At 47.6% G+C, this 22884-nt stretch overlaps 1 protein-coding gene across 1 annotated transcript; it reads right to left on the bottom strand.

Moving 5' to 3' along the window:
• LOC136495324 (putative B3 domain-containing protein Os04g0347400) lies at nucleotides 1–20922 on the bottom strand. The gene is made up of 8 exons (XM_066491283.1): nucleotides 20813–20922; nucleotides 20428–20716; nucleotides 19617–19699; nucleotides 19201–19489; nucleotides 18931–19118; nucleotides 911–1148; nucleotides 582–802; nucleotides 1–357 (listed from the first exon to the last, which is right to left on the bottom strand). The coding sequence occupies exons 1-8, from the start codon at nucleotides 20897–20899 to the stop codon at nucleotides 88–90; spliced, it is 1665 nt and encodes a 554-aa protein (XP_066347380.1). The 5' UTR covers nucleotides 20900–20922; the 3' UTR covers nucleotides 1–87.
• Nucleotides 20923–22884: the final 1962 nt, after the last annotated feature.

Below are 22884 nucleotides of genomic sequence, written 5' to 3' on the forward strand. Positions count from 1 at the left end.
GCTAGTGTTTTGAAACATGTAACTGCAATTAGCTGGGACATCAGTAGGCAACATATTCCCTACAGAGGCGTTATTGAAGCCAAGTACTCAACAGCCCAAGCCAGAAACCATAGCTTGGCGACGTGTGATATCGACATGCCACAGCGTGGTTTTGATGACATTGAAGGTGCAGACGTCACCTACCTTCACATTGTTCTCCCTGCAGAACTTTTTCCATCCCAACCGAAAAACACAACTACTATCCTTTTGCCAGCTTTGACAACGAACCTGCCAAGATTTGCTGTTGACTGAGGTCTTGAGCGTGATCGTGCAGCATTCCTGCAACCCAATCTGATTGCAGAAGGCCTGTGCCAAAGACTGCAATAATCACAATAATCACGTTAGTTACACAACTGATTATTGTAATGTGGATTTGAGAACTACGCTTTTTGATAGCATACAACACACGCATGTATGTTCTCACTAATTAAAAAAAAAATCAAAATGAGGTTTAGCAATCAATTCATATCCATGCTCAAATTTGAATGACTTTAACCCTATTCCTAACTTCCTAGAATCAACGGGAGAATGACCATCCTTACAAGATGCTGTGTTATTGAGTTGCAATTCATCTCCTTTCGTATCCAAGATGGTGGCCCAATGTCGTAGACAGATTTTGTGTATGTTGGAACCTTGCTCAAAGATGTCATGGAGGATTTTGGCCTCTTTGTTCCTTCACTACTTGAACTACCCTTGTTGGTCTTGTGGTCCCTACTGGATGAACAAGGTGACTTCTTTTGCTTAAAAGTATCTGGTAATGTTGCTGCATCATAAAACAAAATGAACATGCACTTTAGTATTTAACTCACATTCAACCTATTGTGAACAATGTCTACATATTAAAAATAAACTGATTTATATTTGTGCTTACAGTGTGTGATAGTGACATGCCACAGTGTGGTTTTGATGATGTTAAAGGTGCACAGGTCGCCTGTCTTGAGCCTGTTATCCTGGCAGAAGCTCTTCCAGCCCTCTCCAATAATATGGCAAGAGCCCTTGTATGCAGCACCACGCACCTGCCATGATCTGGTGCTGTCTATTTCTGTCTTAAGGGTGATTGTGCAAGTAATCCGGAACCCAATCGAATTGCAGAACTTCTTGGACAACGCCTACAAGCATCGTGATGTAACAACTTATTTTATCAAGCATTAACACTTGAACACTAGTGGCCAAATACTGATTTGATAATTGCTAAATAGTTATGAGTGCCTCTTCATGTGGGTTGGCTTACAAGGTTTTTCTTGGTGCAATACATATGAAAAATACTGTAGAAGGTGAAAGCAATAGGGATTGCGTGAAAATATTGGATTATAGAAACAGAACCAACCGAGATCTCCTTATATCTCTCTAACCAAATACAGGGGCCGGCCGGCTATACCAGGCTCGGGCCTACCATATACACACGCACAACACATATACATTCTAACATGCCCCTGCAGTCGCAGCGTCAATGAGTTGGACGTCGGACGTTGAGACTGGACCGAAACTCCATGAAGACAGAAGTTGGCAGCCCTTTGGTGAAAATGTCGGCGAACTGAGACGTCATCGGGACGTGAAGGATGCGGACAGCTCCAAGGGCCACTCGTTCTCGAACGAAGTGAAGATCATCAATCTCAATGTGCTTGGTACGCTTGAAAGCATCTAGGCCCCTAGTTGGATTTCGGTGATTAATGTCAATACAAGATTACTATGACTAACGTGTGTTTTGCAGAGGCAATTAAGTTAGGTCATTGTAATAGAGATCGATTGGGCAATCGAGGTTGTCATGCCCCTACGATGGATATCGTTTCGGTTTTCAAAGGACGCACGACAAGGTTAAGGATAACTAGTTCTAAGTGTCAATTGGAGTTGGAGAGACACTTAGAGTAGTTTAGGACTTTGTTTTTCCTTTGGCCGTACTATGAAGGGGGGTATGAACGGGTAGCTTGACCTAGTTGAGTCTAGTGAGTTAGGTGTGGTGCACACTTGTTAAAACTAGCTCGAGGCAGCTCCTATGAATGCCTAAGATCCTTTGGAGCAAACTTCATTCACATATGTTCGAAAGTTGGAAGTGAATGGAGGGTCAAACACTGACCGGACGCTGGCTCCGGTGCGACCGGACGCTGGCCGCAGGGTCCGGTCAGTTCGTTTGACTGAGGTGGTTAAGTCTGTTGTGACCGGACGCTGGAAGGTTGTGTGATCGGACGCTGAGGGCTAGCGTCCGGTCGACTCCAGTAAGGGTCCAGACTTGGAAAAGAGTGACCAGACGCGTCCGGTCAGTGTGACCGGACCCTGTGTATCCAGCGTCCGGTCGTTTACAGTAAGCATCCAAGAGCGACCGGACGCGTCCGGTCGGTACTGACCGGACCCTGGCAGCGTCCGGTCATCACTTGAAAACTGGTTCGCGGGTTGAACTGACCGGAGCGTCCGGTCATCACGACCGGAGCGTCCGGTCACCCCGCAGAAGCTCATAACGGTTAGTTTTTCAGGCTGCCTTATAAATAGAAGCTCCACTCGTGAGTGGAGTAACTTTTGCTCATTCCAACAGCTGAGAAACACGTTTGTGAGTGCCAAGAAGAGCAAGGTCCTAGTGAGATGTTTGTGATTTGAGAATCCAAGAGAGTAGCCTCACTAGCAAATCAAGAGTAGCAAAGTGTGCATCCATCTTCTCATTAGGCTTCGCGTGGTCAAGTGAGAGTTCGTGCTTGTTACTCTTGGTGATCACCATCACCTAGACGGCTTGGTGGTGATTGGGAGTTTGGTGTTCACCCGGCGGAGCTTGTGGGTGACCCAACTCAAGTTGTGAGCGGCTTTGGGTGATTCGCCGCGACGGAGTGTCGAAGAATCAACCCGTAAAGAGCACTTGATCCTTGCGCGGATCAAGGGGGAGCTACACCCTTGCGCGGGTGCTCCAACGAGGACTAGTGGAGAGTGGCGACTCTTCGATACCTCGGCAAAACATCGCCGCGTTCCTTTCTCTCCCTATTTACTTTGAGCACTTACTTTGAGTATTTACTTTGAGCAATTCAATACTTGTTTTACATCCATAGAATTGCTTGCTTGAGTAAGGTTGGAACATAGGTGGTGAGTTCGTTGTGCATTAGTTTGATAGAAACACTTTTCTAGGCACAAGGGGTTAATTGGGCTATCCGTAGGATTTGTTTATTGCAAGAGAATTTCGAATTAGCCCAATTCACCCCCCCTCTTGGGCATCTTGATCCTTTCAATTGGTATCAGAGCCTCGTGCTCACGTTTTTAAGCTCAATCGCTTAGAGCAAGATGTCTCACGGGGATGGACCTCCTCCTATCTTTGAGGGAGATGATTTTCCATATTGGAAAATCCGCAAGGAGGCATACTTAGAAGCTCTAGATGTTGGAATTCTTAGAGCCGCCTCTCAAGGGTTCCCCGCACCTAGGAATGCCGCACAACTTCAAGGCGATGAAGTAAATTATGAGAAATGGAATGCAAAGGCTCGCAACACCATTTTTAGAGGCCTTTGCAAAGAGGTGTTCAATCGTGTAAGGAACCACAAAGACGCCCATGCTCTATGGTCGGACGTTTGTGCGCTCCATGAGGGAACCAAGAGTGAGCGTGAGGAACGCTATCATCTTGTGATTAAAAAGCTAAATTCTTTTGAGATGTTTCCCAAAGAAAGTGCTAATGAGATGTATTCTCGATTAAATGTTCTTGTAGAGGAAGTCAATGGGCTTGGACTTACTCAAATGTCACCATCCGATGTTGTGAGAAAAATCTTGAGTGTCCTCCCCATTGATAAATATGGGCACATTGTGACCGTGCTACATCAAGGTGATCTTTCCACCGCTACACCGACACAAATCTTGGGAAAGATCAATGCTCATGAGATGTACATGCACATCACACCACAAGATGGCTCATCCTCTACAAAGAAGAAAGAGAAGGACTTAGCATTCAAAGCTAGCCAAGACAAGGGCAAAGCAAAACTTGAGTATGAGAGCTCAAGTGATGAAGATGATGAAGAAAGTCTTGCCCTCATGGTGAAGAAGACCACCAAGATGCTAAAAAGGCTAAATAAGAGTGGCATCAAGTTTGATGGCAAGAAGAAGAAGTTCTTCACAAGCTCAAGAAGAAAGCCAATCTCCGAGATGGATTGCTACAATTGTGGCGAACTTGGCCATCTAGCTCATCAATGCACAAAGCCCAAGAAAGACAAGTTCAAGAACAAGGGCAAGAAAGATGATTCAAGTGATGAAGATGAAAAGAAGAAGAACAAGCCATACAAGAAGAGAGATGGCAAAAAGAGGGACTTCTACAAGAAGAAGAAGAGTGGCAAGGCCTACATTGTCGGTGATTGGCTCACGGACATTGATTCATCAAGTGGATCATCCGATGATGAGAGTGACGATGAAAAGGTGGCCGCCATTGCTATTGATCTTGCATCTTCACCGCCACCATCGCCATCATCCTCTACACACCTATGCCTTATGGCCAAAGGTGAACGCAAGGTAACTAAGAGTGATGATAGTAGTGATGATGAACATGCTAGTGATGATAGTGATAGCGATGATGATGACTCACCTACATATGATGATCTTGTCAAAATACTAAGAAAATATACTAAGATCATTAGAAAGAGTAGAGCCACAAATGAAAAACTTGATGCTAAAAATGATTCACTCTTAACTAAGTGTGATACATTAGAAAAGGCTAATGATGAGCTCAAAGAAACAAATGATTCTATATCATCCAAACTCAAGGAGCTCAAATCTTCTAAGAAAGAGCTTAAAGATAAAAATGATAAACTTGAGTGGGTGCACAATGAGCTTGTCACTAGTCACCATAAGCTAAAAGATGAATATACAACTCTAAAGATCAATTATGATACCCTTATTATTGCACAAGAATTCTTACCAAATGAGCCACATGATGCTACTAACCATGTTGTTAAGATTGATATAGCTACCTCATGTGATGATTTAATTGATGAAAGCATTGAGCATGGATCTAGTAGCAAGGGCAAGCAAGTGGTTGAGTGCAATGACTATGATGAGTTTGTCAAGCTCAAGAGTGACAATGAGAAGCTCATGAAAGATCTTGAAGAAATAAAAAGTCACAACACCATTGTGCTAGAAACTCTTGATCATGACAAAGAGGTGATCCTTGAGAATGAGAAGCTAAAAGAAGAAATCAAGAAACTCAAGGAGGAAAAGAACAATGATATTCTCAAAGAAGAGAACAAGAAGCTCAAGATGGAGAAAGAGCATCTCAAGGTGGGATTGAGCAAGTTTGCTAGAGGCAAGCATCTCCAAAGTGAGCTACTCATGAATACCGTCATGAAGATGGATAGAAGTGGCATTGGATACATGGCAAGTGTAGAGAAGAAGAAGGCTCAAGCTCAACACCAACAATCAAAGCCAAAGCCAAAGCCAAAGAGATGTTTTGAGTGTGGACAAGAAGGCCACTTTGCTCATGAGTGTCAAACTCCACCACCACAACCCTTGCCCAAGCATGCTAGACCCTTTGCTTTCAATGCTCACTACATGCTTAGAAAAGATTCGAGTGGAAAGATGAAAGTCATGTTCTTAGGTCCCCCCAACAAGAGTAGGCCTAAGAAAATTTGGGTGGCTAAGTCACTTGTTGAGAAGGTGAAGGGCCCTCAACAAGCTTGGATCCCTAAAGCTTGAATCTCTTGTGTGTAGGTGAACTACAAGACCGGTGGAAGTCATTGGGTTATTGATAGTGGTTGCACTCAACATATGACCGGTGATCCACGTATGTTCACCTCACTAGATGAAGAGGTAGATGGACAAGAGAAAATAACATTTGGAGATAATTCTAAGGGCAAGGTCAAAGGATTGGGCAAAGTGGCAATATCAAATGATCATTCCATCTCCAATGTGCTCTATGTTGCTTCATTGAGCTTCAACTTGCTATCCGTTGGGCAATTGTGTGATCTTGGCTTTCAATGCTTATTCACCGAGAAGGAGGTTGTTGTATCCAAGGTAGATGACAATCAAGTGATATTCAATGGATTTAGATACAACAATTTATATCTAGTTGACTTCACCTCCGAAGATGCAAACTTGAAGACTTGCCTATTCACCAAAACAACACTTGGGTGGCTATGGCATAGAAGACTTGCTCATGTTGGGATGAGCTCACTCAAGAAGCTTATGAAGAATGATTTGGTGAGAGGGTTGAAGGATGTGAAGTTTGAGAAGGACAAGCTTTGTAGTGCATGTCAAGCCGGCAAGCAAGTTGCAAACACTCATCCAACCAAAGCTTTCATGTCAACCACAAGAGTGCTAGAACTCCTACACATGGATTTATTTGGACCAACAACATACAAGAGTTTGGGAGGAAATCTCTATTGTCTTGTGATTGTGGATGACTATTCAAGATATACATGGGTGTTCTTCCTTCATGACAAATCCGAAGTTGCATCTTGTTTCAAGAAGTTTGCCAAGAGAGCTCAAAATGAATTTGAAGTGAAGCTCAAGAAGATAAGAAGTGACAATGGCAAAGAGTTTGACAACACAAACATAGAAGCTTATTGTGATGAAGTTGGAATCAAACATGAAGTCTCCGCAACCTATACTCCTCAACAAAATGGTGTAGTTGAGAGGAAGAACCGGACTTTGATCACTCTTGCAAGAACAATGCTAGATGAGTACAACACTCCCGAAGCTCTATGGGCGGAAGCAATCAACACCGCATGTTATGCATCCAACCGCCTATTTCTTCAAAAGTTCCTTGTCAAGACACCATATGAGTTGCTCAATGGGAAGAAGCCGGACGTCTCCTTCTTTAGGGTGTTTGGTTGCAAGTGCTACATCTACAAGAAGCGGCAACACCTAGGGAAGTTTCAAAGGCGTTGTGATATAGGTTTTCTTGTTGGTTACTCATTGAAGTCCAAAGCATATAGAGTATTTAATCATGCCACCGGCTTGGTTGAAGAAACATATGATGTGGAATTTGATGAATCTAACGGCTCCCAAGGAGCACATGAGAATCTTGATGATGTAGGTGATGAACCATTGAGGGAGGCTATGAAGAATATTCCGGTGGGAGACATCAAGCCAAAAGATGATGAAGATGATGCACAAGTCATTAATCAACCCTCTTCATCAAATGTACCACAAGATGGTGAAAAAGTTGGGAGAGTAGAAAATGAAGATACTCATATCTCCCATGAGCAAATGGTGGTACAAGCACAAGATGTTGATGCTCCACAACCTCCTCCTCAAGTGATCAATAGAAGAAATACACCTCTCCTACAAGATCATCCACAAGATCTCATCATAGGGAGTCCAACAAAGGGGGTGATGACTCGATCTCAAAAACTTACCTCATTTATTGCTCATCACTCTTTTGTCTCTTGCTATGAGCCTACCAAGGTAGAAGATGCTCTTAAAGATCCGGATTGGATCAATGCCATGCATGAAGAGTTGAACAACTTCACTCGCAATGAAGTTTGGAATCTTGAAGAGCGACCAAAAGATGCAAGAGTCATTGGAACAAAGTGGGTGTTCCGCAACAAGCAAGATGATCAAGGTGTTGTTGTGAGGAACAAGGCAAGACTAGTGGCAAAGGGGTTCTCTCAAGTTGAAGGTTTAGATTTTGGAGAAACCTTTGCACCGGTTGCAAGATTAGAAGCCATCCGTATCCTTCTTGCATATGCATCACATCATGAAATGAAACTATATCAAATGGATGTGAAAAGTGCATTCTTAAATGGCTTTATTAATGAACTAGTCTATGTTGATCAACCTCCCGGGTTTGAAGACCCTAGATATCCTAATCATGTTTATAGGTTGTCCAAGGCACTATATGGGCTTAAGCAAGCCCCAAGAGCTTGGTATGAGCGCCTTCGGGACTTCCTCATTGAGAAGGGCTTCACCATTGGGAAGGTCGACACCACACTATTCACCAAGAAGCTTGATGGGCATATCTTCATTTGTCAAGTATATGTTGATGATATCATCTTTGGATCATCAAATGAAGACTCATGCAAAGAATTTGGTGAATTGATGTCTAAGGAGTTCGAGATGTCAATGATTGGCGAGCTTACATTTTTTCTTGGTTTTCAAGTCAAGCAAATGAAAGAAGGCATATTCATCTCTCAAGAGAAATACACAAAAGATCTTCTCAAGAGATTCAAGATGGATGAATGTAAGCCAATCAAGACCCCAATGCCTACCAATGGACATCTCGACCTAGATGAGGGAGGTAACTCGGTTGATCAAACTCTCTACCGTTCTATGATTGGTAGCTTGTTATATTTAACCGCATCTAGGCCCGACATCATGTTTAGTGTGTGTATGTGTGCTAGATTTCAAGCTAGTCCTAAGGAAACACATTTAATTGCCGTAAAAAGAATCCTTAGGTATCTTAAGCACACACCAAGCATTGGCCTTTGGTATCCCAAAGGAGCTTCATTTGAATTAATTGGCTATTCCGATTCGGACTACGCCGGATGCAAAGTTGATAGAAAGAGCACATCCGGAGGGTGCCATTTGCTTGGTAGATCACTTGTGTCTTGGTCCTCCAAGAAACAAAATAGTGTGGCTTTGTCCACCGCCGAAGCGGAATACATTGCCGCGGGTGCTTGTTGTGCACAAATATTATACATGAAACAAACTTTACTAGACTATGGAGTAGTTCTAAAGAAAGTACCTCTTTTGTGCGACAATGAAAGTGCGGTAAAACTTGCAAATAATCCGGTTCAACACTCTCGCACCAAGCATATAGATATCCGCCATCACTTTCTAAGAGATCATGTAGCTAAAAATGATATATCACTAGAAGGTGTAAGATCCGAAGATCAATTAGCGGATATCTTCACTAAACCGCTAGATGAAGCTACATTTTGTAGATTGCGGAACGAGCTCAATGTACTTGATTTTAGTAACTTCACAAAAAATTGAGCTTGTGTTGTCCCTTGCATTCATTGTAAAATACAACATGTTTAATTTGTGGCAATGCATATAGGGCTTGTCTAACATGGTTAAGATAACCGCCGAAAAGCGTGTGAAGAAGCTTAACCTTGGATCAAACTTGACAAGCAACTAGATTTACTTACAAATATTACATATGCATAAATGTTGTTTTGTCATTTTGTTCCATTTGCCCTCTTGTTGCCTATTTTCTTAAAAAGAATTATAGCCTAAGGCAAAATATTTTGAAAAATATGAGGGTTTGAGAGAGGTCACTCACATCAGTCCCAATTGGTGTTTATTTGGATCTTATTCAAGTTGGGACTTGATTGGGAACAGGTAGCGCGAAGGCATGTTGAAGGATTGCTGGAAAAGGTGCACCGGACGCTGCACCGGACGCTGCTGTCCAGCGTCCGATCAGTTCACAGGAGGTGAACTGCTGTTGAAGGAGTGACCGGACGCTGCGTGTGTGCGTCCGGTCAGAAAGGGTCCAGCGTCCGGTCGATGAAGAAAGGGCAAGCTGTACTGACCGGACCCTGCCTGCGTCCGGTCATGGACCACCAGACGCGTCCGGTCACGATTCCAGAGGATTTGGACCTCTCTGGAATCGACCGGACGCTGGGTGGTAGCGTCCGGTCGCTACCACCGGAGCGTCCGGTCAGTGGATCTCGCGCGTCTTAAGGACTCTTTTCCCGTTTCCTTCGCTGTCGCGTGTTGGGGGTTATATATCCGGATCTCCTTTTCTTCTTTGACCTCAGCCCGAGCCGCCGCCGTGCCCTAGCCCACGCGACACCAAGCCGCGCCGCCGCTGCCTCACCGAACCCGCCGCAGCCTCGCTTTCCAGCCCTAGCCCGAGCAGCCGCGTCACCGCCTCCTCGCGTCTCTCCTCGTGCTCGCGCCTCCGTGCACCTGTTCAGTCGCGCCCGCGCCTCCGTGCCCCTGCCAGCCGCGCCGGCCACCTCGCGCAGAAGTTCGCCGCCCCACCGTTGCCAGACTGCTCATCTTGCCCTATCCTCCCATTGGTTGGTAAGGCGATTTCTGCGTTTCTATCTTGATCTCCAATTGTGATCTCGATCAATTCTAAATACATTGATTCCCCATTGCATTCAGGGCGTTTGACCTAACCCTAGCCGGTTCCGAGATCCCCCGCGTGACAACTTACCTCTTCTCGGTTCGCGGTTCGTCAGGTAGAAAGCCATACGATTCAATTTCGCATCTACATTGCTTTCTCTATTAGGATTTCGCATCTATTAGATATATGGTATTTATTTGTATATCCATCTATTCTATCATGCAGCGAGTCGGTTCCGTTGTGTTTCGTCTGGCAGTTGGCAGTAAACTCGGAGCCAAGCTCACGAGTAAGGATCGAGGCCAAGCCTCGAAAGCAACAGTTTGACAGTTGATCTTCATCAGCGACAGTTCACCATCTTGTCAGTTCAGATGGCTCGCACCAAGAATGTTGGTGGTGGTCCAGGTGATGATGATCGGAGGCCCCCGCCTCGTCAGCCAGCCGGATCCAAAGGCAAGTCAACCAAGCAGCTGACATCCAAGAAGCGCAAGTACCCCGACGCCGAGACAGCGAGAGCAGCAGCTGTTGCAGAGGCCGCAGAGCGTGCCGAGAGAGGTGGTACCCGCAGCGAAGTTGTCATTGCAGATCAGCCAGTTTCACCCGTAGTCAGAGCTGCGATTGAGGAGGCTGAGCGTCGTCATGGTAGTCCAGCTGGGACTGCCACGTTGGCAGGACGACGGGTTGCCATTGAGGAGGGTCCGTCAGCACAGGAGCAGCCCCCACCAGTAGAGCCTCAGCCAGCCCAGGAGACTCAGGAGAGTCAGGAGACCGAGCCGGCACCTCAGCTACGCCGCTCGAGTCATACCAGTGCTGCAGTTCCACCAAGGCCAGTTACACGGCGCAGGGGTTCACGTCCCCCGCCCAGACCAGAGGGTCCGCCTCCAGTGGTACACCTCGACTTGAGGGCCGCTACAGCCAGGCAGGTTCAGCAGCTGCGGTTTGTTGAGTTTGAGATCTGGTTTCCTCCGAGGAGGGATGAGAGAGCAGCTGAGGGGTTCTACACGCCACTGCATGAGGATTTCTACAATGCATATCTTAACAGTGGGGCAGTGTTCAGATCACAGAGGGTCTGTCAGATAGAGTCCATTGTGGCAGCAGCCGGAGAGGGCATTCGGCAATACTTGTCATATTTGCCAGGACTGTCAGATCTGATTGGACGGACAGGGATATATGTACCTTCTTGGGTCCGTCAGTTTTATGCCTCGCTCTATGTTGATCCTCATCACAGATTCATTCACTTTGCTTTCAACGGCAAAGACCACAGAGTGACTAGTGGCAGAGCCAGGGAGATACTGAGACTACAGGAGCAGCCTGTAAAGATGCATGAGGTTTGCTATGGACAGCAGGGGCCTCCCAGGCGTCCTCATGGAGGGCAGGTGCCCCCTACAGATTTAGTGCGGCATTGCTTCAAGGAGCCGTTTGGTGAGGGGTCGAGCAGGAACCCCAGTGACTTGACTCCTACAACGAGGATACTAGAGGCCATCATCAGGAGGACACTGCTTCCCAGGTTGGGATACAGGGAGGGCCTGACTCGCTTACAGCTCTGGCTTCTCAATGCCATCATGCAGATGACAGTGTTTGACATCTGGGACCTCCTTCTTTCTGAGATGGAGGATACTATAGCTGAGGGATTCAAGGGTCGCAGGCAGCTTCCCTATGCTCACTGGATCACCTTCCTCATTCGCAGAGTTGTGATGGATAAGCCCCCTGGCATGATAGATGAGTATACAGGTGCCACCACAGAGTTCCCAGCTTACAACCTGTCACAGCGGATCAGACACGCCACTCCTCAGGCACCCAGTCAGCCTAGCCGTCGCCCCGACGTGCCAGAGTCTGCAGCTCAGCAGGATGAGATCATCAGAGGGATTGCAGCTACTGAGGAGGAGGAGCTAGAGGCACAGCAAGAGGTGAGCGAGTACAGTGATAGCTCCGACGACGACTATCAGCCTATACCTCAGATGCCTCCACGCAGACACGATGCAGAGGCCGGTAGCTCCAGTTCTGCTCCACCTGCTCCACAGACAGACCCCGCTCTCATTGCTATTCTTGAGCGGATGCAGCAGGATCAGACACGACAGGCACAGGAGACAGCTGCCAACTTCGCACAGTTTCAGGCTCGTCAGGACGAGTTCCAGCGGCAGCAGCAGCTCCTTCAGCACCAGCAGCTACTAATGCAGCAGCAGCTCATGGGATTCATGCAGCATGTAGTGACAGCTATTGGGGTCCCAATGCCACAGCCTTCGCCCCAGCTTGCACAGCCTCCTACCACTTCGACGACTCCAGCAGTACAGCCCATCGGGCTTCAGAGTCAGGGACAGCCTCCAGTTCAGTACACGTCACCTCCAGTACAGGTGTCCCAGTGGTTAGCCTCACCGGGTGTTGCCCCGCAGTTCACGCCTTTTCAGACGGGCTTTACACCAGAGCAGTCTTCCTCGCTGTTCGTGCCTGAGTCGTCAGTCTCCAGGAGTCTTGGAGCATCATTCAGCGAGTTGACCGGCATGCCTACTCCGCCTCACATGCATACTGCCGGACCGTCTACAGCAGCTCCAGCTATCATGACCACTCAGAGGCTCCCCTCGTCTGTCGCCTCGTCAGATCCTACGACAGACTTACTTGCAGCGTCACAGGCAGCACCAGCCCCAGCTCAGACCCAGACCGCTTCAGCGACACTTCCTGCTTCAGAGGGTCAGTCAGTTCAGAGCTCAGGATCAGATGATGATGCCGCCCAGTTCCATCTTGCTCCATGTACTTCAGCGCCCGACTCGTCCGCTGCAGCCCCGCCGTCCGACCCTTAGGTTTTGGTGTTTGACGCCAAAGGGGGAGAGGGTTTGAGTATGTAGACTCAGGGGGAGCGAGTTTTAGGGGGGCTAGTTATCTAGTATTAGCTTATTATATACATTTGGAGTTTCATTTGTGTGATACACTATTACTTATGCATTCGTGTGTTTACTTTCATGCATACTATTATATATATGTGATAGTGCTATCTACGTGATATTTGACATGTGTGATTTCTACTTTGCTTTATCTATATGTCATATCACTTGAGTAATGCTCATTTGCCCTTTGCTTCCGCGGTTATACTTCGAAGCAAATGAGCTTTGTAATTAGTACTCATGCTTAATTCATATCCTTTGAGTACATTGTGTTGGCTTGGGTCATATAAGCTTGACTAACTCTTTTGTTCTTATTGACAAAAGCTTATATGAACCAAGCCCGTCAAAAACCTCACTCCATAACATACTCGAGGTGGTATTGTCATCAATCACCAAAAAGGGGGAGATTGAAAGCATCTAGGCCCCTAGTTGGATTTCGGTGATTAATGTCAATACAAGATTACTATGACTAACGTGTGTTTTGCAGAGGCAATTAAGTTAGGTCATTGTAATAGAGATCGATTGGGCAATCGAGGTTGTCATGCCCCTACGATGGATATCGTTTCGGTTTTCAAAGGACGCACGACAAGGTTAAGGATAACTAGTTCTAAGTGTCAATTGGAGTTGGAGAGACACTTAGAGTAGTTTAGGACTTTGTTTTTCCTTTGGCCGTACTATGAAGGGGGGTATGAACGGGTAGCTTGACCTAGTTGAGTCTAGTGAGTTAGGTGTGGTGCACACTTGTTAAAACTAGCTCGAGGCAGCTCCTATGAATGCCTAAGATCCTTTGGAGCAAACTTCATTCACATATGTTCGAAAGTTGGAAGTGAATGGAGGGTCAAACACTGACCGGACGCTGGCTCCGGTGCGACCGGACGCTGGCCGCAGGGTCCGGTCAGTTCGTTTGACTGAGGTGGTTAAGTCTGTTGTGACCGGACGCTGGAAGGTTGTGTGATCGGACGCTGAGGGCTAGCGTCCGGTCGACTCCAGTAAGGGTCCAGACTTGGAAAAGAGTGACCGGACGCGTCCGGTCAGTGTGACCGGACCCTGTGTATCCAGTGTCCGGTCGTTTACAGTAAGCATCCAAGAGCGACCGGACGCGTCCGGTCGGTACTGACCGGACCCTGGCAGCGTCCGGTCATCACTTGAAAACTGGTTCGCGGGTTGAACTGACCGGAGCGTCCGGTCATCACGACCGGAGCGTCCGGTCACCCCGCAGAAGCTCATAACGGTTAGTTTTTCAGGCTGCCTTATAAATAGAAGCTCCACTCGTGAGTGGAGTAACTTTTGCTCATTCCAACAGCTGAGAAACACGTTTGTGAGTGCCAAGAAGAGCAAGGTCCTAGTGAGGTGTTTGTGATTTGAGAATCCAAGAGAGTAGCCTCACTAGCAAATCAAGAGTAGCAAAGTGTGCATCCATCTTCTCATTAGGCTTCGCGTGGTCAAGTGAGAGTTCGTGCTTGTTACTCTTGGTGATCGCCATCACCTAGACGGCTTGGTGGTGATTGGGAGTTTGGTGTTCACCCGGCGGAGCTTGTGGGTGACCCAACTCAAGTTGTGAGCGGCTTTGGGTGATTCGCCGCGACGGAGTGTCGAAGAATCAACCCGTAAAGAGCACTTGATCCTTGCGCGGATCAAGGGGGAGCTACACCCTTGCGCGGGTGCTCCAACGAGGACTAGTGGAGAGTGGCGACTCTTCGATACCTCGGCAAAACATCGCCGCGTTCCTTTCTCTCCCTATTTACTTTGAGCACTTACTTTGAGTATTTACTTTGAGCAATTCAATACTTGTTTTACATCCATAGAATTGCTTGCTTGAGTAAGGTTGGAACATAGGTGGTGAGTTCGTTGTGCATTAGTTTGATAGAAACACTTTTCTAGGCACAAGGGGTTAATTGGGCTATCCGTATGATTTGTTTATTGCAAGAGAATTTCGAATTAGCCCAATTCACCCCCCTCTTGGGCATCTTGATCCTTTCAACGCTGATGCTGAACGGGGTTGGAAGACAGTGGCGGAGCCAGGATCTTGAAGTTGGGTATTCCCGCTTCCGAAGCCTGGGTTTTAAATCCAATGCATACAGCTGGAAAGGAAAGGAGGCGATGAATAGGTAGCTGTGGGCTGAGTTTCTACTCAAAAACAGCGAATTAACACCAATATACATTATACATATGAGTATATACACATATAAAAGTGTACCAAAATAGCTGGGTATTCCCGGGAATACTGGGGAATACCCTTGGATCCGCCCCTGTTGGAAGACATGTATACGGTGCTAATGTTGTCGCAATAGACTAGGATCGCCTGGCGCAGAGGTGTGTGCAACTCAGCCAGCAGCTGGTGCAACCAGGAAGCCTTAGCGACGGCATTGGCAACAGCACGATACTCATCTTCATCTCTGGAGTGGGAGACAGTGTTCTGGCGCTTGGAGGACCAAGAGACCAAGTTGTCGCCAAGGAACACAACATAGCCCGATGTAGACTTACGAGTGTCGGGATAACCAGCCCAATCGGCATCTTAGTAGACCACAAGCTCAGACTGACAAGAAGCACGCAGATGAAGACCCAAGTCCAAGGTGCCACGGATGTAGCGTAGGATGCGCTTCAATGCTGCTAGATGAGGCTCGCGCGGGTCATGCATATGGAGACACACCTACTGAACAGCATATGCAATATCGGGCAGTGTGAAGGTGAGATCAGTGTGAAGGTGAGATACTGCAAGGCTCCAGCGAGACTTTGAAAATCCATAGGATCTGAAATAGGTGCACCATCAGCAGATAACTTTGGGTTGAGATCAACCGGAGTGGAGCACGGCTTGCAGTCAGCCATGCTAGCACGATCCAGGATATCCAACATGTACTGGTGCTGTGACATGAACAATCCAGAGGTAGTCCGTTGAACATGCATACCCAGAAAATGATGAAGCTCGTCCAAGTCCTTCATAGAAAATTCTTGCTCAAGGGCTGCAATGATGCAACAAAGCAGATCCGTAGAGGAGGCAGTCAGCACAATATTGTCCACATACAGCAAGAGATAGGCAGTGTCGCTGCCACGATGAAATACGAACAGCGAGGTATCTGACTTGGCCACCACAAAACCCAGGCGAAGAAGAAAGGTGGCGAAGCGACTGTACCATGCACGAGGCGCCTGTTTCAGCCCATAGAGAGACCGATTCAGGCGACACACGAAGTCCGGATGAGAAGAGTCTTCAAATCCTGAGGGCTAAGCGCAGTAGACCGTCTCTAAGAGATTCTCGTGAAGAAAAGCGTTCTTCACATCAAGCTGATGCACTGGCCAGTGGCGAGAGACAGCGAGAGAGAGAGAATCGTTCAGACAGTAGCGGGTTTCACAACGGGGCTGAAGGTCTCATCATAGTCAATGCCTGGGCGCTGAGTGAAGCCCCAAAGAACCCAACGGGCTTTGTAGAGCTCGAGGGAGCCATCTGCCTTGAACTTGTGTTTGAACACCCACTTACCAGTCACCACATTGGATCGAGGCGGCCGCGGAACGAGATCCCAAGTGTGGTTGGCAAGAAGTGCAGAGAACTCCTCCTGCATAGCTGCACGCCAATTGGGATCGGTGAGAGCGGAGTGGTAAGTCCGCAGAATGGGCGACAGTGGTGCCGCCTGAAGGACTAGTCGATCCACTGGTTGTCGAAAGCCGGCCTTCCCGCGTGTCCACATGGCGTGCTAATTGGCCACGGGGACAACAGGAGCCGCCTCAGCAGGGAGGCACACAGGAGAAATCGAATCAGCTGTGATCGGTGCAGCGGCCGGAGAAGCAGCACCGGTGGCGACAGGAGCGGTGCTGGTAGTCCGTGCAGGGTGTTGGTGAGGCGAACGGGAGGCGGCGCTGCCATGGCTGCCCTGGCTGTAGTCGAAGTAGGAGGTGGACGCCAGCTGTACGCCGGAGAGGACATGGCTCTCCAGAGAGTAGCAGCCGACAGCGAGTAGAAACACCTCGCGCCAGCGAGCGTAGAAGGTCGAGGCGACATCGAGGAGCGGCACGAGGTTGCGGATGTTCTGCAAAGCCATCGCCTAGGCGTGCAGATTGAGGAGCGCGGCAGCCTCGTGTTGGAGCAGAGCAGCGCGAAGGTGGGGGGCGCCGCCATCTGCAGAGGCGTAGCCCTCATCTTCGCTGGAAGCAGCGTCGTCTTCCGGAGGCAGAGCAGACACGGCGCGCTTGAGGACAGCACGGGGCACGCGTCAGCAGTGTCGCGCTCCTGCTGGGTGAGGGCGGCCTCGCGCTATGCTTCTTCCACGCGAGCGGTGGCGGCATCGCAGGCTGCCTGGGCCGCGCGATCGCGCTCTTCCTTGGCGAGGTGAGTGGTCTCAGCCAGCTGGCGGGCCACGGCGGCGGTGGCATCGGAGGGATCAACAACGACAGCGCCGGTCGCGCTAGCAGCAGCGGCGGAGGCAGGGGCTGCTGCGGCTGGTGGGTCGCCGGCCATGGCAGTGGAGGGCACACACGAGAGAGGCAGCGGCGACGAAAGCGGAGAAAAGGAAAAAAATAGGCTCGTGATACCATAAAAGCAATAGGGATTACATGGAAATATTGGATTATAGAAACAGAACCAACCAAGATCTCATATCTCTCTAACCAAATACAGGGGCCGGCCGGCTACACCAGGCTCGGGCCTACCATATACACACGCACAGCACGTATACATTATTCTAACAGAAGGTATAATATTTTGTCAAAGTTTTTTTTCTTTATTGTTTTAGATAAAGGATAATGGGTTCTGTCCTTTTGCACCATCCAATCCATAAGAACACTGTTGTTTATTACATCGACATATTATATCACGCCAAAGCTGCTTTTCTTGCTAAAATTCCATTTATTTTGGTCATAACATTCATGCGCATGTTAGTTTCTATTTGTCAACCTTGCAGTCAAAAAGAAAATCCTCTCCTACGCGGTCGATGTTGTGCCCCATGATCCACTCAGCCATCGTGCTTGGCGGTGCGAGAAGTCGCCGCTACATCGCCGCCCGTCACGACACCAGCGTCAGGGTCGTGCATCCGCTCAGCTCGTCCGGGGCCTCTAGTACCGTGGTCAGGAGATGCTGACATGACGAGCTGGCCCTTATCCCTATCCGCTACGTTTGGGTCCGCGCATCTCTCATCACCGTTGCGCTACCCTGCCAGATGAGGATGAGTGCTGCCGTGCTCCCCTCCTGCGCATGTTTGGGTCATGCATGCTCCAGCAAGCACTCCACCTCCGTCGCGTCGGATTCCACCTGGGCTTCAAGGCCGCCACTTGCAAGTTGTCGCAGCGGCGCCTCAGGTGCCATGGCCTCCACCACCTGGCACGCTCATCCCCCGTCGTCGCAATGGCAAGGTGCCCGTTGGTGCTGCCAACATTCAGCGCCGACTCGCTCGGCATCCTAGGCTGCGGGACGTCTCTGGAGCCTGACCAAGGTGGGAGGCTGATGCTCCAGCCTGGCTTCTTCCCCCAAGCCGGCTGGATTATCTTCTCCAACTCCAATAGACAGAATGATACATCCTTGGTCCCTCATAGTAGTCGGCTGGCGGCTAAAAACAAGAAGAGGGTTGTGAAGCCAGAAAATCCAATGTACTACTTGAAGAAGTGGGGCATGCCAGTCGAAAGTTGTGAGCTTGACACCTCGGCATTCGAAAGTTGTGAGCTTGTCAGTTGGCACGCTCGCTGCTGGGCTGAATTAGCTTCAGCTCTATTGATGTCTTTTGTCGCAAAAGCTTCTGCGTATAATTGTATATAAGTAAAATGTTGTAGCGCATACCTTCGGCTTCACTGCGGGGCAACAATCGCTGTCCTCAGGGAAGTTCGAACGGTATGCGCTGTGTAACAAACTCTAATCTCCTCTTAATGAAAAACTGGCTGACGAGGCCTGTTCGCGAAAAAAATAAAAACTCCGAAACCCATGTTTACATGACTATAGGTAGTAAAATATATAGAATATCGAGGCATCTGGTATATAAATTGTGTCAATAAAGACGCAATGTAATAAAGCATCAAAATAATAAAATAACAAAAAGAGAGAAGGTACTCAAACAGAGCAAAAGCTGAGCTTACAAGATGGGACTCAAGCGCATAGGTGTTGATCTTTTTCCTTATCCAAGATGATGTCCCAATCTGATAGGGTTCTTTCAGTGATGGGTAGGTCACTGAACTTTTTGGCCTCTTGTTTTCTTCACTGCTTGACCTCTCATCATTGCTTTTACGTTTCCTGATGGGAGGTGGTGTTTCCTGTTTTTCAGTATCTGTCAATGAGAAGGTAAAAGTTATACGCATATCCTCATACCTGCTAGTAGATATACACGAAACATCAATTCATTTTCTCACTTAGTTGAATCCCAGCGTTCTGGTTCTTGAAATCTTTCTGCAATCCACTGATTCCGAATGCTTTGAATTTGAAAACCATGTTCCCTTCATATCTCAAGAGCAAAACGTCGCCATTACATATTCCATGGAACTCCAGAAACTGTGACCAGCCACCTGTGAAGAAGATGCCTGATTGATCGTTCTTAAGCTCAATATGCCAAAATTTGCCAAGGGGGCTGAGAATGACGGCCGTCTGGCTGTTTAGGCACTCTTCTGTGATGTAATGTTTCACAAACCTAGCAGGCAGTATCTGCAACAGCATATGTATGAATGTGAAAAGGCACAATGTTCATGATACATCTCAAGTTTAAATGTTCAACAAGATGTATATTCTTATGATCTTATCGATCAGAATATAGTATCCAGAGTTTGCATACCATCTTTTCCGATAAATACGGATGAAAAATCCTGATGAACTGTGGCTTGCAGATAACACCTTTGCTGCTTCTGGATGTCATAACTGAAGAAAATGTGATTTAAGTATCAATGTAAACTGAAAAATGATACTACCTCCAAGTCCAAATGCAGATCATTTTAGAATTCTAACCGTAGCCAAACCTTTTTAACTTGACCATCAATATACAAGAAGCTACATAAATTTAGAATACATAGTTGATGTTTCCCATCATGGAAAATAACCTTTATACTATATATTTTTCGCTATTTGAAATGGTATATTTTCAATAAAAATTACAAGTCAAAGCATTATATTGAAGACCACTGCCGTAAACACTCTACATTTAGAATCAGAAGGTGTAGTATACTTAACTAATTACTAAAAATGATGCTACCAATGACCATACATTGTATGTGCAATAGGTTCAACTGCGATCCAGGGGACCATTTAGAACCCATGAATTCCACCATTTGCAAGAATTTTTTTAAAAATAGTTCAAATTTCCGCATGAACAGGAAATAATCGTCTTTCCAAAGCACCCGTTCCCAATTCTAGTTTAACACAAGATCAGTTCTTTCTTCTTTTTTTTTTGAAGGGAGATCAGTTCTTTCTTAGATTGCATGGAAACATCAATTCTGAGTTTCTGACTAGTTGAATGGGCTATATGTTTTCAGCATTGCAATCTTGAAGTCCTCGATTAAGTTTCTTAACATCCCACGCCAAATAATTAGGAGATTAGGATCACTAAATTAATTAGCATCACCCAAGATTTGCCTGTAAATATTGTTCACCTGCAGCCGGAGTGCCGAACTCCTTAATGCACATGCTGGTGTCGAAAACCTTGACGGTGAGCGCGCCGCCGCCCTCGTGCCGGAGCACGACGAACCAACCGAGATCGACGCCGTGCGCGGCCAAGAACTCCGCCCACCCGCGCCCCAGGAACGCACCGTCGCCGTCCCGGCCCACCTCCACACGCCACACCTTGCCGAACGGAGAGACCACGAGGGCCGTCGGCTCTGGCGCCCCTTCGCCTCCGCCGTCGCCGGCGTTGAAGCACCCAGCGAGCTCGTCGGAAATGCGCTGCGGAATCAGTTCGTGAGTTTAGTAGATCGTCAGCACAGTGAAGCGTCGATCGGCGATTGAGATCGACCGGCGATCGAGGGAGGCTGTGCTTACCAGCTTGTGGAAGGAACGAGGAAGCAGGACCTTGAACTGCTTCGCCATGGCGCGCGCACCAGGACCAGGGTCGCTGGGCAATGGCATGGCGATGGTGGACGCTGCAGCGTAGGAACGGCCGTGTCCTTGAGTCAAGCAGATAATCAGGCAATGACGTTTAGGTTTCCTTCTTATCTTAATTAATATACATGTGCAAAATCAGCGCCGTTTGTTTATAAATAAAGGAAATAAAAGCAACTCCATGTATTTTCCATAACTAGCAAACGTAGCAAACGTGTCGTGCGATTGTAAAAAAAACTATAATGATATAATTAAGACGTGGACGGACGGGCGCCTCTCTCCACTCACTCTCACACGCGTTGCTCGCCCAGCGACCCTATCCGGTCGTCGCGTCTGCACGCCCTGATGCTCGCTGCGTCGTTTCCTCCCTGCGTCGCCATGCCCATCCACCCACCCCACTCTGCCTCGCCCCCGCTGGTCCCCTGCAGCGCCGCGCCCCATCCCCAACGGCCTCCTCCACGCTGCCTCCTCCGCGCTGCATTCCCCACCGTGCCCAATCTGCCTCGCCCACCTCCACCGCGCTGCCTCCTCGGCGCGGTCGGCCCACTCGCCGCGGCCGCTCCACCGAGCAGGCGAGTCTCCATGATGGATGCTCCAGCAAGCAGGCGAGGGGGCCGAGATTCATGTGACGCCGCGCCTGCCAGCGAGTAGCCCATGCCGCTACCACAAAGCGAGGTCCATGCGCTGCCGTCGACCTCCGCGCTGGCGTGCCTCCATTCATCCAAGTAAAGCCCATGTTACAAGAGTATATTTCAAGTGTTTCAGATGTTTCATCTGGATGTTGCAAGCGTTTTATCCGGATGTTGCAAGGAATGTTGCACATGTTGTAGTGCCTATACACGTATGTTTCAAGTGTATATTCCAAATGTTTCATCTCATTTTTCAGAATTATATTTGCAATTGTTTCATCTAGATGTTGCATATGTTTTCATACATATGAAGTGTTTTTAGGTGTTTTTTTGCAAGTGTTTCATACACACGTTTCGAGTGTTTCAGATGTTTCGTACATATATTGCAAGTGTTTTATCTGGATGTTTCAAAAGTAGATCCAGTGTTGTTGCTAGTGTTTTAGATGCATGTTTCATGTGTTTCATCTGCCTTCAGACGTACGTGGCAAGTGTTGTATCCGGATGTTTCAAAAGTAGATCGGGTGTTGCATCTCTGTCTTCGCTTTCTGCTACCTCACCTTCTTCTCGATGTCTCCTCCTCCTCCCAGCGCCGGCTTGGCATCCGCCGCCCCTACCCTCTTTTTGGATGCTGACGTAACCACCTACTGTAGTCACCTGTTGCAGCTGCTGGTCGCATGCATGCACGTGAGAAGTGGAGGGGGCGCAAGTGGGGACTCCCCACATGCAGTGGGGTGCACGAGATGCAGGTGCGCGCGGGGGGGGTGGGGTGGGGGGGAGTGTAGGCGGACATCCAGGCGCTAACACTGCCGAAGAAAAAGAATAAATGCATCTTGTAATTAGAGTCTGTATAGTCATTGTATGTGTTATTCTAACTCATATGAGAACGGCTCATGAATCTGGATCACATACAGAATACGAACGACATGAGGATGTTTGAGAAATAAAAATATCAGACAGAAGAAACCCTTTGTTGTATTATAGTATATTATATAGTATAAAAAAATATGGTGGTGCTTCGCTGGTGATCTTTTATAACCTTTTGTTCTTTATTTTGTAGGTTGTGTTTTCCCCTTAATTTTCGTGTTTTTGCTTCTCTTTTTTTATTGTGGATGTTTTTTTTGTGTGTTTTTCTTCTAAAAAATAGGTATGTTTTCTCTTGACCATGGCACTGTGATGGGCAACATGGGGATTGTTCCTTGACGCCTGGCCACGATTTTTACTCTTTTGCTCTTAGCGGTGATCGACAATTACCAGATCCTTGGAGCTGGTCACCTATAGATCGAGGAAATCCTATATCTGAAGATCTAGGCATAGTAAATACATTTATATGATTTATTTCATTTATATTTTAGATTAAATGAATATATTTAAACCACATTAATT

This window comes from Miscanthus floridulus, chromosome 12, assembly GCF_019320115.1.
Source record: "Miscanthus floridulus cultivar M001 chromosome 12, ASM1932011v1, whole genome shotgun sequence".
Taxonomy (NCBI): Eukaryota; Viridiplantae; Streptophyta; class Magnoliopsida; order Poales; family Poaceae; genus Miscanthus; species Miscanthus floridulus.

What these genes read in the sequence shown, in the direction of transcription:
- LOC136495324 (XM_066491283.1), bottom strand. Translation starts at nt 20,899, where the DNA reads ATGCCATTGCCCAGCGACCCTGGTCCTGGTGCGCGCGCCATGGCGAAG. An exon ending in CGTATTTATCGGAAAAGATG is followed by an intron (nt 19,490 to 19,616) that starts GTATGCAAACTC and finishes ATGCTGTTGCAG; the next exon opens with ATACTGCCTGCTAGGTTTGT. An exon ending in ACTCAATAACACAGCATCTT is followed by an intron (nt 358 to 581) that starts GTAAGGATGGTC and finishes TGATTATTGCAG; the next exon opens with TCTTTGGCACAGGCCTTCTG.